Below are 15,207 nucleotides of genomic sequence, written 5' to 3' on the forward strand. Positions count from 1 at the left end.
GGGGAAAGACCAATAGTGAAACTTAGGTACAACAACAGACTGCTACATAAGACAGCCCTGAGGAAATCAGCCACTGGATTTAATCCACAACCTCAAGATCATGGATCCTGACAGAGAAAGGTGTTTTATCTGGCATCTCAAAGCCAGACTCCTTGAATCCCACAACACTTCTTTTTAACTTTTTGATTTATTATAGTCAGTGGTAAGCCTCAGAGAACAGTAACAATAGTGAAAATAACTCCTGGCTGGTAAAAGGTTCAGAAGCAACACAGGACGCAGCCTGCAGATGAAGTAATATCCTTTATTAAAGCAACCAGTAAAGACAGAAGGGGACAAACTCAAGCATAGAACCCCTTCTTCAGTTTCATGTGCCCGAAAAGATATCACTTCTACCTAAAAACCTCATCTCACCTGTGTCTTGAGATAACACTGGCTGCAACCACACGGCCGCCAGGAACAGACACAGGGCATTTACGAATATCACAGTGCTTAAGGGAAAAACCCAAGCTCCATTATGATTCCTGGTGCAATGAATGCATAGCTGAGACACTGAATCCTCCTCTTAAAATACGATTTAATGCATCTTGTTAAAACCCTATGTATTAATGACATACAATTCCACGCCTTTATACTCAGAGCACTTCAATTTTGTCATTCTTGCATATAATTCTGACTACGATTTCTTCTGACAAATACATGGAGGTGCTTTTCATCCCAGAAGGGTGAGGAGGAAGAAAAGAAGTCACTTTCTCACAGATAGCACCAGAATTCCCCAAGACACCTACTTGTGCATGTAGAAGAAGATGTAGCCGCTTCGGTCTCTATCACACTGAACGGTGGCCTCTAGAGTTCTAGACACTTCCAGGTCATTGTAGGTGAACCAGGACTGCTTCTTGATATCAAAGACATCACTGATATAATGACCTTTAAAACAGAGAATGCACCTTTCTTTTCATGCTGCAGTTCAACCAGTAAGCTGGTTAGCTGGACACCCTGGTCCAGCAACCTACATCAGATTTAAATGCTAAAGACCCTTAAGATCCTGGTCCCTCCATCCTTCCTGGGCAATGAGCTGGTAACAAGGACAAGCAATTCCACAGACCCCATAAGCAGTATGTCACTCACATGCTGCAGTTAGGGACCATGACATCCTCAACCTGCTCTCCCACCAGCAAGCCATGATGGAAGACTTGCTTTGCGGCCTGAATTCTTCTCTGCAAGTAATCCTGGTATGGTAATGCTGTATTACAGAATTTTTAAGCTAGGTAAAAGATGAAGAATAAAATACAGTATCTTTTACCTGAAGATGATGTGCTTCCGATGTGGCTGACAATGCTTATGAGACGATAGGAGTGAGGAAGCTCTCCTGTCTAAAAAAACAAAGTTCAATTAAAGCTTTTGGGCATTCACTCTTGTCCTACATAGCTTATGGACAAGATGATTTATACCTGAGATACCAGCTTTGGCTATTGCATCCAAAGCTGCAACTCAATCAAGGATTACGGAAACAGGCACCCTGTTTGGTTCAGACCAAACAAGGAGTCCTTCCAGAAGTGGGAAGAAGCCTCCCATCTTATTTAATCTTTCAGCAAGCCAATGAACATGCAAAGGAGCCACTCTGACCTCAGAACAGATGCTGACATGAGGTCTACACTGCAAAGTTTTCTAAACAACCATTTCCTGAGCGACTTCCACTGATGTCAGAATTCATTCACCAAATAAACATAGAAAGGCAAAAAGGGAGCACTTCCGAAATATCAAAGAAATACCCTTGATAATGGCACACAGATTTAACAGCTAATACCGGATATCTTTAAGGTCCCTTCCAACCCAAACCATTCTATGACTCTATGTAGCCCAGATTCTCTCATCCTGCACCTGTAATGTCAGCAGACAACGCCCTTTCTGCATGCAGGAAACATGCTTGCTCTGTTCACTGCCAATAAAACTAAACGATGGTAATTGGCTTTTGGCAATTCTCTGACCAGGAAGCCTTATTGATATGATTCACTGACAATACTCTTAAAATATTAACTGTTGGTTTAAGGGCAAGGAGATTGGTAAAGAATTGCAAGAAAATAAAAACTGCTCAAAGAAACTCCAATTACTTAACCTTTTCCATGCTACACAGTACTCCTTCCACCGAGGCAAGCGGGCAAGTTTCACAACACTGCTGCGTGGAGTCTGAGCGTGCCAGCGGCCGGCAGCACAGCCTAGGTTACAGTTAGGTTTCACTAATGGGAGTAAGATCTTGCCACAGCTTCTCAGTTCTGGTGGTGCAGGATCTAGAAGCCCATGGCGTTGCAACTAAACTACCACGCTGGCTGAAGTCCTCTCTGCAAGTAAAAATTTCAGGCCCATTGCTTTACATGCACTGGAACATTTCTGGTATAAAATTACTGTTTCCTTTTCACCATTATCCATATCTTAGAGAAACTCAGAGGGTCTCTGCAGCTGTTTTGTTTTGTTTTCTTAAAATTAAAAGAACATCACAGGAGAGACCCTTTCTAGACTCTACACCTGCTCTGTAAAACTACCTCCAACACTAAACTGATGGTAAAGAAGGGGTATACGTCTCAGTTAGCTTTTGAAATCATAGATCACACCTCAGCATTTCTTTTCAGCTCTTCTGCTTCAGCTTCTGAATACTCCATGTCAAGAACATCCTCATTCCCAGAGTCTTCATCAGAACCAACGCTGTCCAGGAGAGAGCTGTTGAACTCTGGATAGCATGGAACAATGACATTGCATGAGAAGCCATAGCACACACAGGAATTCACAACAGGTTGAGGTACATCTACCCACATAAACAAGCACAACAAAATGCTAATGTTTCAAGCTTCCTTTCCAAGGAAAGCATGAGATACTGGAATTTCCAAATAAAAACTCTCTCTCCCTTCCCCAACTTGTCAGAGCAATAGTTAAGAAAAGTTATCTTGGTCTACAGAGTTAATTTTAGCATCATCTCCCTCATACTTTTACAAAAGGCCACTATGGCAGTTACAGCTGGGTGATAAAAGAGCATTTAACCACCCAATTCACTCCAGAGCACCGGTGGTCTGCAGCCAGAACTATGTTGAAAGAAGTACAGTCTGATGAGTGAACTGTAAGGTTCTGCAACAAGAAGCTATTAATTACAGTTTTAACTATAAGTTGCAATAACAAAGTGCATTTTTCAATTAAAACTGGCATCAAAATGCTACTGCTGGCAGCAGGCATCTTTTCATTGTTTTTCAATGGTAAGAAGGCTGCTCACTGCAGGAACTTCCAGTTTGCTTGGCTGAGCAAAATGCAGGCAGCTTTCTGTAAAGAGCCGGAAGGCACCACTGCTCCATGTACACGCTGTTCCAAACTTCCTGGGATTCTGCAGCTACCTCACTAATTTAAGATCGGTACAGCACTCATTAGAAGTAGCTATGCTTTCACCAGCTAAATGAAAGCTAGGGAGTACTGGGTGGATGAGAAGTTGAGATTAACAGGACACTGCTCAGGGTTTGAGTTTTTTTCCCCGCTTTAAAGAGACTGTCATGCGGGTTATGATGGAGATGTTTTGCCAAAGAGATTCTCACACTGCTTTCCCTGTTAAGTCATCAGACGTTGGATTAGTATAATCTTCTCAGGAAGTTTATAGATGAATCCCTCTAGCTGAGAATATTTTACTGCTGATTTCCACACTTCTTGGGGCTGTTGGCTCTGTAAAATAGACTGCAGCCAAGAAACGCAGCCACTTAGGTAGGTCTCTGCATGAAGGACTTGCCACGGCTATTGCTAAACACCACTTCACCAGCAGTCCCTGCGTAACTAGTGGTTCTTTGACTGGAGCACCACTGGAAACCTTCCTAAGGCAAATACTAGCAGCTACAACTTTGACATTATTAGCATGAACTTGAACAACTGCTGCTGCTGCCACCTTACAAATGAGACAGTAGCAAGTGGAGAAGCACAAGGCAACACTCGTGTTTAAGTTAAGCAACTGCAAATCAGGAGGAGGAAGGATTTCTAGCCTTGAATTCTTCCTGGACACAAATCGAGGCAGCCCAGAGAGGGACTGGGTGCTCAGTCTGCCAGAGCTCATCAAGGGACAGGACTCAGGCTGGGTGATGCTAAAGCAGCATTCAACTTAGTTCAACTTACTTTGCTTCTCCTCAGAAGCAGACACAGGTTGATCCAGTAACAACCAGGTGCCTTTAACAGTGCCTGAGCAACTACAAGAACCTTAACACAAGACTTCATTACCCCTCCCTCTCCCTCTTCAGAGGGAATATTTTTCTGTTGCTTTGCTCTGCCAGATTGTATGAAATCACTCGCATGCCAGCCTCACACAAATGTTAAACAGTGCCTGAGGCTCACCACACTGCCTGGATTTGGAGAAGGCAGATAGTGTATTTTGGGTTTCTATTTTCATCCCCAACAGCTATACCTTGCAGTGAGGTCTGTCTCCCTCCCATCCCGCTTCAGATATAGCACTTGTTTTCCCGGGCAAGGCCAGTGCATTTGTTAATTTGCACTGAAATATCAATGCAAGAAAGAAATAATCCTTATGCTCTGACTAGAGCCATTAGCATGCTTGTTTTTGCTGGGAATGCAAAATTTCAAGGTCCATTTTGCTCTCCCTGGACCAATATTAAACATTAAACATTCAATATATTTAATGTATTAAATTACATATATTTAATATATTACTTATATGTACGTATATATATAATTAAAAACTCAAGAAATTGAAATCAGTAATTATTCATATTAAGTTTTTCCTGGCATTTGCTTTCACAACCAAGAGCAAGAAAAGCTAACCTGAGCAAAGCCAAACACAACAAAGCACACACCAAAAGAACATGGAATCCCAGCTGTCTTACAGACACTCAGGAGCTGCACTTGTATACACAGATCTATTTTCTCTCAAAAGTAACATCGTGGAAGAAGTTAAATAAGCTTCACCTTGTAGACTTAATTCCGTGGCTCGTTTAAGGTCATCATCCTCTTTTTGTTCTCGTGCCTCCTAATGGGAAGAGAACAAAACTTAGCTCATTGAGACACTTCACTGTTTAAAATTCTTGTGGTGCTCTTTTTCCATTGAAACTGTGCTGTTCTGGTTTCTACAACAAACCTGACATTGTAAATTAAAGGTTCTGTGTGAAGGAATGTTTGCAACCAGCAAGAGTCCAATGTTCTTGTGCAACAGAACCTGGGACAAACCTTCATTAAGGCTCGTCAAAGCTCCTGAGGTTTGGTATGCAGCAGAGCAAGTCTCTAGTAACACCAAACGCTTTCCCTGGACCATTAATTTGAAAAGCATCTGAATGAATTTGCAACCCTTCGCTAAGGAAAGCTGTCACCTACACACAAAGCTCCTCACACTTCCACAAAATTTAGACTACTTCTGCCCAAAGCCAGCTGAGGACAGAGTCGTTAAATCCTGACAGATTTCATTATTTTTAAGCCATTTGAGAGCAGAGCCAGTGGTTCTATGTAACAGGTGTAATTTACAAAGGCAGGATGCAAAAATCCCCACCACTAAACAACCAGGTATTAAAAATATTACCATGAACAAGTAGCAAAGAAACCTCAAGTCAACAAACCCTTCTAATCTTTGGATAATATCATGCCCCTGTTCCTCCCACCACTCTTGGAAAGCTCAGAGCTGCAACGAGCCAGTCAATAATATTTAATGAGCTGGCTCCGTAATTCAGGGTTTGAATGCTTTCAGTGCACCTGAACACAGAACCCTAACTATGTATTTCAAATTAAGATAACCACAGCTACCACATTTCCATGCCTGAATCATTAGAATAGCAGATTTTTCACTTCAGAACTGTAGCAGAACAACACTCAAAGGGCAGTTTTACATTATTAGCATGAGGCCTTTTATCTCACTATTTCTAAAGCATTTGGGAATCTTTGTTAAACTACTCAGCATCGCTGAATCAAAGCTACATCTGGCATGGAACATACCAACCAGCACCTCATAATGAGTAATAGGAGAGAAAAGTCCAAGAGCCATGGAAACATCAGATCTCATAAGGAAAACCATGACAGCTTTAGTATTAATAGAGAGCAAACAAGGGCACCTATTTAAAGAAAGACCTGGCTGAGTGCTTGCTTCACTCTCAGCAGCTTGGTTAAACTTGTGGAAATCAGTTACAGGTCTTGAAATTCAAGTGGAATACAGATGGTTAGCAGCACGCAACTCAAGATCCCAATTCTTTCCAAGGCTAATTTAAAGGGCTTGTTTTAGACTAACTTACTTGGGATCCTTTTTCCAATTTACTAACAGGGAAAAAACATACAAATGCTCAGTTCCTATATTCTTTCTTCACTAAGCATCCCCTACTGGCTAGTACTAGAAATGAGGTGCTGGGATAGACAGAACTTTAACCTGACCTGGCACGGTTGTTCTTAGCATTTGCTTTGAAACCTGCCTCTTTCACTGAGTCTTGACATGACAGGCTGCAAGAAGCAACTGCCAGGGAAAGCTAAAGGTGGGCTTTGTTCTCAGTCACACACAGTAAGAGTTTAGTTCAGTTTATAATCATTTTCATATAATGTTACAAGCACCAGTGTATAAACATGCATGGAAAGCTTTGAGAAATCTGCAGGTCTGTGATATGATATGTGGTTTCCAAAGCACATACAAAACGTGCCAGATGTATCCAGTGCCATCACTCTATAGACACTGGAGCTAGAAGAAACCCAAACCTTTTTTCATCTGGTTTTCTCAAAAAGAGCAGCCGAACCCCTTTGCAGTTGCTTCCCGAACACAAGCTTTTCCTTCAGCCATTGGGTTTCCAGTGATAGGCAAGATAACTCAAGGAAGCAAACTTTATTTCTTACTTGCTCTTGAAGGCTTTGAGCCAATGCCTGCTGAAGTTCTTGCTCTTCCCTCTCTCTCTCCATATCGTACTGCTGCAGCCAGTCAACTTCTCCCTGGGAGCCTTCCGGAGTTTTGTTTTCCTTATTCTCATCAAAATCTTTAGTTATCTCAGTAAAATTGGCAGGACCTGAGGAATCAGAAAGTACAGTTATGCTTTCCTGGGTCTTCTGTTTGTTACCAGCTAAATCCTCCTTATATCACCACAATCCTTGCAGCACAGTGACATCTATTGACAGGGAGAGTTCACAAGCCATGAACAATACCACACACGAGTCAAACAGAAAAAGCTCCAAAGCACAGTCTTACACTTATTTTAACAGGTGTAAAATGAACCATTTCCTTAATCCCTGAACCTGTTTCTCTTCTTGGCCTCTTATGTTCAGAAACAGCAACTTTAACTAAAGCAAGATGTCACACGCCACTAGGTTTCTGCAGCCATGAAGCTGACACTTGAATTTCTCTAGAAAGAACCATGGATTGTAAAAATTTGCATTGCACATTATACCTCAGAGTGCTACAGACGAAGCCACAATTAAAGCTGAATCATATGTAAGATGGAGGGAAGCACAGGTCTCAAGCACTATTTAAATTTGTTAACTTTTTGCTTCAGGTAAGAGCCTTAATCTTGTGAACACTATCTACAGCATTAAAAGTGCAAGAAAATTGTAACTTTTCAGTTCACCTTTAAAGTGAACGCTGTGGCAGAAGTATTTTACAAAACTTCTGCCATGAACATTCATGCAACCACTGCACACATCTCCTGCAGCTGCAAGACACTGATTCTCCCATCTGCATGCAGCTGAGAAAGTGAGAACCTGCTCCCACAGCTATCACACAGCAACATGTGAAACTTCATAGTTTTGCCCTATGCAGACTTCAACATCTGCTCATTTGTTATTAGCTAGGATTATACAAGGCAGTCTCAGTATCTGTGACCTCTTAAATACAAGACCACCAGAACTATAATCCGTAAGTCTAATCCTCTTAAGACGAAAAACAAAACTGAATTTATTACATGACCTTTGAATGCTTCTAGCATAAGAAGAAATACTCACTTGACTCACAAAACTGTTATTTGAGGATCACGTAGCAAAAAACCCCCATCCTCTGCCATATCTAAATTGGCTTTTTTTGAAAGCCGCACAAATTATTCAGTGTTTACAAAAAATTACTATTGCTAGCAGTACTAAGAAATGGACCAGGTTAAATCTGGCACGTTTAGAATCATCTTGCGTGATACAGCAAAGGATCCTTTGCAATTAAGTTTCCTTTAAATAGAACAGGAATGTGAACCCAGGGCATGTTACATCCAGCTGCCATAACCGGTAACTCAGCATATACACATAGCTCATCTGAATGCCAAGCAGTATGCTTTGAGCAGTGCTTTGGTCAGACAGTCAAATACGAAAAGCTCAATGTAATGTTCAGTGTTTACTTCATTCTTAACCAGAAAATATAGGAACTTTTATTAAACACATACATTTGCTTAACTGTCACAACAGAGTCTTCAAATAATTACATTATACTTTCCAAAGAAAACCTAGAGATAGATACATTTATGTGGCCACATTCACAACCCTCTTTGACACAGCCATAAGCAACATTAGTGTACACTAAGGAGGGCACAAATGAGGCTGCCCACAGACTTAGTTTTCTTTGCACACTGCCTTCCAACATGAAAGCTATCCATTGAAACGAGTGTGATTTTTGAGAAGAGTGATGTTTGTTGTTGTTAATATTTAACCTGACGCTTAGAGGAGAAGGAGAGCATATTGTTGGCCTGATTTTACAAGCTAGTGGAATTTAAGATCTGTCTGAAAGCATGTAGCACACAACAAATGATAAACACTTAAATTTCCTTCAGCTAACTAAAGGAAGACAATTTCCCCGCACTGAGATCAAACAGGCTCCTTCTTGTACTTAACTGTGTTTCTGGGTCAGAGGCCATAATTCACATGCCAAGCCCTCTTATGCTCGAGGTCTACTCTCACATTAAAAAGTATTAGAAAAAATTACAGAGATAAATTCATTAGTAACTAGTGACAATACAATTGCATTTATGAAAGCATTCTAGTCTTATGCACCCCAGACACCAATCTTGCACACCAGCAAAGTAAACACTGCTACTGTGCTGCCCTGGCTGCAACTGCTACAGAAATGAAAATGCTTCCTGATTATGGAAGATTAAGTTCCAGACACTGCCAAATCTTAGTAAATGGAATTGTCTGGTACAGGAACCAGTGGAAATATGTTAATTAGGAGAGAAAAAAAAAGGGAATTAACTCTGAAGATGAGCATACCTTTATCAGAGAGGTGACAGACATACAAGAAAATACATTTTCACAGTTCAATGAATTCAATGGTAAGAAAACTGAGGAAGTCAGGCAGTTCCAGCAGTGCACTTGCATCCAGATTCTGCCACCATGTGTTACTAACCTGGTGCTATCAGTAACCCACTTTAGCTCGCTATTAGTCCAGTTAAGGTAGGTAGGTTGCCTTACCTGAGTCTAATGTTGCTTTTGGTTTCTCCATCTCCATAGATTCCAGGCTTTCCGGCAATTCCTGAATTTCGTCGTCTCCAAAACCAGTGTCTGGGCTGCTTGTGGGCTTATCTTCATCATGGCTCAGAGATAGAGAAGCTTCCCTTTTGCTAATCTCTAAGACAGCTGCTAGCAGCTCATCTTCACTCATCCCATCAAAACCAGCATTACCCAGCTCAGGTTTATCACCCTCCATTTTACTTCTTTTTGAACCCTAGAGATGAATGGAGTTATGATTAAGTGCTTGAATAAACAGGCATATAGCATCAGCTTTAGATTTCTGTGGAGATTTAGTTTTATTTTATCAACCCCAGGGAGTGGGAGGTTGGCTCTGTCAACATTAAACAGAGTTCTATGAGGCTCAATGGAGAGACAACCTTTGTAACTATGCTCACTTCAAGGAATATTTAAATATAAACTACAAGCAAGTTTTTACAGGCCCTGCGGATTAGCATACAAAAGATAACTCTTCTTTTTAACACGTGTTCTACCCTTTAGGTTCTGATGAATCCTCAAGCCTCTGGCAAGTCAGTGATGAGGCACAAGTAGTGAGATTATGAGTTTGTTAACGAAGGCTGAAGCAGCAACATGAGAGTAATTGAACTTGAACATAGCGATGAAACAATAGGAACTGAAATAAGGCTGGTATGAAGAGCAATTAAAATTAGGTTTGGTGCTGCAGACTTGCCATATGAAATCTTGGGGGCAGGGGGGGAGGAGAGGGGCAGGACTCTGCAAGTCAAATAAGAAAACAGTTAACCAGGGAAAGGGGGGAATTATTCTTTCCTTAGGAGAACAGAATGACTTTAAATTGGAAGAAAAAACCCCCCACTTTAGTCTTAATCTGAATCTTTCCTTTTTCAGTTATTTTCCTAAAACTGACGCTCATCAACTCCTACATCATACTGATTTGCAACTAATATAGTTATTTCATTTTTATATTAACTGTTAATCAGGAGGTTAACTTCCATGTACACACATTTACATAATTACACTACTTAGCATATACTTCCCCTTCTAGTATGTTAAAAATGAGGGAAAATAGTTTCTATCAGAATGTACTTATCCAGGTCTTATTCCAAACTGCGTATGGATGGATCTCAGAACTTCGATAAAATGAACAAAAATACGTTTTTATTGCTGCTTTTTACTTCAATACAGCAAATTTTGATGAGCAAGACTAGTTTTATATAACAAACATTTTGTATTAAAACTCGCCTATCAAACAAGATCAGCAAATGAATTAGCCAACTAAATTGCTTGTTCTAGACATCATGCCCTCCAAGAATTAGAAGTGACAAATATAAACCTCTCTCCTCACATCTATTCATGCACTGAATATGGAAAGCAGAGTACCTGCTTTTTAAGCTTTCTTATTTCTCTCTCCACCTGTAGGCTACTAATGTCAAAACCGGTTTAGCTTTTCAGCAAACCCCAGTTCTGGGCACTTTGTCAACAACTACCACTATTTCAGTGGATGGACTTTAAAGACTTGGCAGCATCTGTGCATTATTTGAATACAACTTTTCTATCAGAAATTATTTGCATAGATTTTAAGTAGCTTAGGCTCCAAGACAGGCTGCTTTAAAGAAGTATTTTTTTTAAAGTACTTCAAATACTACTTCATCTGCAGAGGCAAAAAATCACAGTTTTGCCCACTTCAGCTGGATGACTGCTATTTGCCCCTACAACCCAATGTTGCATACACCCACTGCTCCAGCTGTTCTCCCACACACGACTGTTTTGCAAGCACTGCCCTGCAGGGGATATACCAGCTCCACAAAGTGACTGCCAAGTCTCTAATGCAACCCCATCCACAACTCCTATGAGAAGCACACCAATGGAAATGCTGCAGCAGCAGTAATGCCACTTCCAAGTATCAGGACCCGGTCCTCCCAGGACAACACTGAGAAGCACAGAGGATCTGGTTAATGGTAACAGATGGCTGGTCAGGCCTGTGGTTGAGGAGTGGCCAATGTGCACGGCCACAATGAATGAAGTCACTTACATGGAATCATTACCACCACTGCCTCTTTCCCACAACAGCCTGGAAAGCCTATAATTAATCTGCTATTCAAATTAATAGGCTTTATTCCCACAATTGCTGCACTCACAGGGCTTGTGTGATAGAGACTACCTACACTTCCTTACAAACAAAACTTGAGGAAGAATCATTTAGGATAGTTTGAAATGCTTTTTCTATACATAAAAGGAACTTCAAAGACAAGCTAGTTTCTTTCCCTACTCGCAGCCAGGTATAGACGTGCCATGCAGGACAGCAGTTGCCTACCCTGTTCCTGAGACCTTCAACAACAGGTTTTCTGCTTTCTCCAAAGGCATCCCATTCCATCCCTACACATTCTGAGCAACACGAAGTTTGCCCTAATATCTAATCTAAAAATTACTGTCTACAATTTAGGCTATTATTTCTTGTTCTTGTTCTAGTCACCACGAGCATGGAAAACAGCCCAAGTATTTATATTCATTTCTTTCCCTTCCTTGAAGACAGAAGCCTTGTTTAGGTTTGTCTTTAAACTGAAGCCCCAAGTTCACTTGCCTGCTCTTTCTCCAAAATCTCTCTCTCCTCTGGCCCTTCTCCGATTCATCTATAACTCTTATCAGCCTAGAGCTCAAGGCTGGATACAGAACTCCAGCTAAAGCTCAACGCTGAGGAAAGGAGGAAGATTACTTCACACAACCTGCAGGCTATGCCTCTGTCTATCTGCTTCTGTTTTCAACCAGCCTGACCTTGTGACCGACCATCACCTTTCACGCTCTTTCCAAAGGCTCACTGCTTTCCCAGCTGTTCCCATCTGGCATTTACAGCCAATTAGCCCTGCTGAGATTAGCACCTTTAGCCTGTTCCTCCTGAACCACCCCCCTACTTTTATGCAATTTCTCAGATTTGTCGAAATCATTCTTAATACTAGTTCTGAGCTTCATCATACTGGCAGCCCTTCCCAGCTCTGGGTCTTCTGAAAATTTAATACTCATTATCTGTTTTATCATTTATTAAATACTGAGTAGATCAGGATCCTCCCCTGCTTTGATCTTCCCATCAGAAACCATAGATATTTTCCTCCTGTTACTTACTGCTATTCAGCCAGCTTTATACTTGTCCTTTACAGCCACAATCATGACCACAAGTCTCTGCTTGATTAAAATAACCCCATAAACATTGTCGAAAACTTCAGAGAAGCAGAGATGCAGGACACTTGCCCTAAGCACTAGGCCTGCAACACTTAATAGAAGAAAGTGGTACTGCAAGATAATCCTCTAAGCTTCTTGCTTTCCCTTCTGGGTCATCATTCCTTTCCCACACAACTCATCTACCTGCTAATGCACTGCCCTGATAGATGCAAAAAATATCTTGGCAACATTAATACTAGTCACAACGAAGAGCTTAAAGGCAATTTGAAGTTAAATGCACTGTCACACCAGTGAACTTGGTCTCTATGTACTTCTCCATGTCTGCCCCCAAAGGCTGATAGCTTCAGTTTCTAGAAGCATTTGAAAAGCCACACTTGAAAAGGGACACAGATTGGATGTCTGAGAAGTTCTCTCAGTTGAATATTTTGCTCAGCCCGACTTACACTGGATCTAATTTAATCAAGGGCTTTACTGCATGATTTTATCATTTACAGCCCATTATATTTCAGCTTGGGAGCATTATTAATGGATGTTACCCAAAGGACTGACAAAATTGCTAAGCAGCTGGTGTACACAACCTGAAAACTCAAGTGCAGTTGCAATGCAATTACCTCTGTTCCTAGTGGGAACCCAAAGCAACAGCACAGAGAGGTTAATTAGCAAAGCACTCCCTTCCAGCACTGCAGTGCTAATTAGGAGAAAAAAAGCCCCTTATCTTATATCAATTTTACTCACAGTCTGTGCTAAGAAAAGCACAGGCCAGACATGAGCACACGCAGGATCTATGTATATGAAAGTGTGCTCTTCCCCTTACCTTTTCGGGCTCTTCTTGTAGTTGTTGCTGATCCCTGCTCTGTATGTTACACAACCTTTGGCTATGGGCAACGGAGCGTTTCAAGGGCTCATCATCGCTGTCAGAATCTACATAGGGTGCTGCAGAGCTCTTTGACTTGAAAGTGTATTTTCTGTAAATTAAAAACATGGTTATAAAACTTTGAAGCATTGTAGCATTGTACAAATCGGTTTCAAAGTAACTGTTAATGAAGTGTTACACCCAACTTTCACACTGTGGGGCAGTACAATTTTGGGAACAAACTGCAACAATTGACAATGACAATTTGTTAACACAGTGGGCAGGGTTTTCAGAAAAGGTCTATTTTACCAGGGTAACTGACATACCAACTTCAAGCCTGCAACAGCAACTTATGTTAAGTTACCAAGTGTGTGGCTCTTGCTTCTAAGGCCAAAGATTCTGCACTTTATTACCTCGCAATCCCCCACAGTACTCATCTGAGTCAAGTCCGCAGTAACAGGCAGAACTCTGCACAAACCATCTGACTTCTGAAGTTTACTAAGCTGGACACAGCTACTTCCCACATCATTGCTAGGATATAAAAAGTGCAAATCTGCACAAGTTTTTTCAGTTTTCCTGAACAGAAGACAAGGTTGTTGGAGGAAGTCACCACTTCTGCTCAATTAGGAAATCTGGTCTTTAAGTATTCCAACTATGCAAAACTATGCAGTGTGATATCACATTTTGCACTGTATCAAAATTTGGCCTTTCAAAATGGGTTATAACAGCAACATCCACTCATCTTTGCAAATAAACTTAAGGAACTAACCGCCTGTTCCCAAAACACACACTGGGGCTCCATAGAGCCAGAATAGAGAAAGGAGCTGTACTGCAGAATTAGAAACCACTTTGCTTCTTATATATGTGACTTGAAACTAAAATGCAAGCTAGTTTAAGAGATCTGGGACTGCCAAATCATCTGCACCAACTAAATCCAGTTCTCATTCTGATGCTCTGCCTTCTGACAAAAAAGTCATCTTTGTCAGTCCCGAAAGGTTCTCAAAAGAAATGCTAAGGTGACCACTTCAACTAGGCAAATTGCACCACAGATATTAATTTCGGCTAGCATGTAACACCAATAAAAATCAGATGTGAAAAAAGACAGCTGAAATAATTTACTAAAATAGAAAAAAGTAGAAAGAAAACAAATAGAAAAAGTGGAAAGATTAAAGAAGAATTAGAAAACACTAAAATGCCTTAAAAATTATCCCATGAAACTCCAGGCCGTGGGCATTTCAGAGCTATAACTCACCTACAAGACGTGGAAGTGCTTACAGTACAGGAATTCACCATTTGGGAGGCTTTCAATGGACGGGAACTATTAAAAAAAGGCAAAGTATTTATTGCAGCAGTTACAGTCTTAAAAAATAAGTGTTTACTTGTCTGCTATGCATGCAAATCCATGACCAAAGAAACAAGTAGAATACCATTATGTACTTGCTAATTGCTTAGATTTAGAGTAATAACTAGCATGCTATAAATATAAAATAGTTGTTCAAAACCATATATAATCCTCTAAACTTGATTCACTTCTTAGTGATGCACCCTTAGGGACAAGCTCACAAATTAAAGGCTTTGGGCTCCCATGCCAAGACAACTCATTCCTTTATTTTTCATTCCCACCAACACTTGAGTTCCTGCTCCCAAACCACAGTCTGCTGCTGCTGTGTGGACCAGCCGGTTTTCTGGCATGTCCCACACCTCTGTTTCTCCTTACCTAGATTCTTCTGAACAAACTTCCTGCTCCGTTTAATCCTTTCACGGGCTCCTCAAAGTCCATCATTATCACTACA

The 15,207-nt window shown here is 40.9% G+C and overlaps 1 protein-coding gene across 4 annotated transcripts in view; it reads right to left on the reverse strand.

Annotated features, from left to right (window-relative positions):
- Nucleotides 1–15,207, reverse strand: part of USP37 (ubiquitin specific peptidase 37) — a 36,916-nt gene that overhangs the window by 3,584 nt on the left and 18,125 nt on the right. For 2 of the 4 annotated variants that reach the window (XM_030485476.1, XM_030485477.1), the window contains 8 exons: nt 14,667–14,732; nt 13,376–13,526; nt 9,373–9,625; nt 6,832–6,998; nt 4,939–4,999; nt 2,607–2,722; nt 1,301–1,370; nt 786–924 (listed from right to left, as the gene is read on the reverse strand). In XM_030485476.1, coding sequence (XP_030341336.1) covers nt 786–924; nt 1,301–1,370; nt 2,607–2,722; nt 4,939–4,999; nt 6,832–6,998; nt 9,373–9,625; nt 13,376–13,526; nt 14,667–14,732 — 1,023 coding nt within the window. Of the gene's footprint in view, nt 1–785; nt 925–1,300; nt 1,371–2,113; nt 2,337–2,606; nt 2,723–4,938; nt 5,000–6,831; nt 6,999–9,372; nt 9,626–13,375; nt 13,527–14,666; nt 14,733–15,207 lie in introns of those variants that run through there. The other 2 variants (XR_003991353.1, XM_030485478.1) reach the window with 2 other exon arrangements.

The sequence above is a fragment of the Strigops habroptila genome, chromosome 5 (genome assembly GCF_004027225.2).
Source record: "Strigops habroptila isolate Jane chromosome 5, bStrHab1.2.pri, whole genome shotgun sequence".
In the NCBI taxonomy this organism is placed as follows: Eukaryota; Metazoa; Chordata; class Aves; order Psittaciformes; family Psittacidae; genus Strigops; species Strigops habroptila.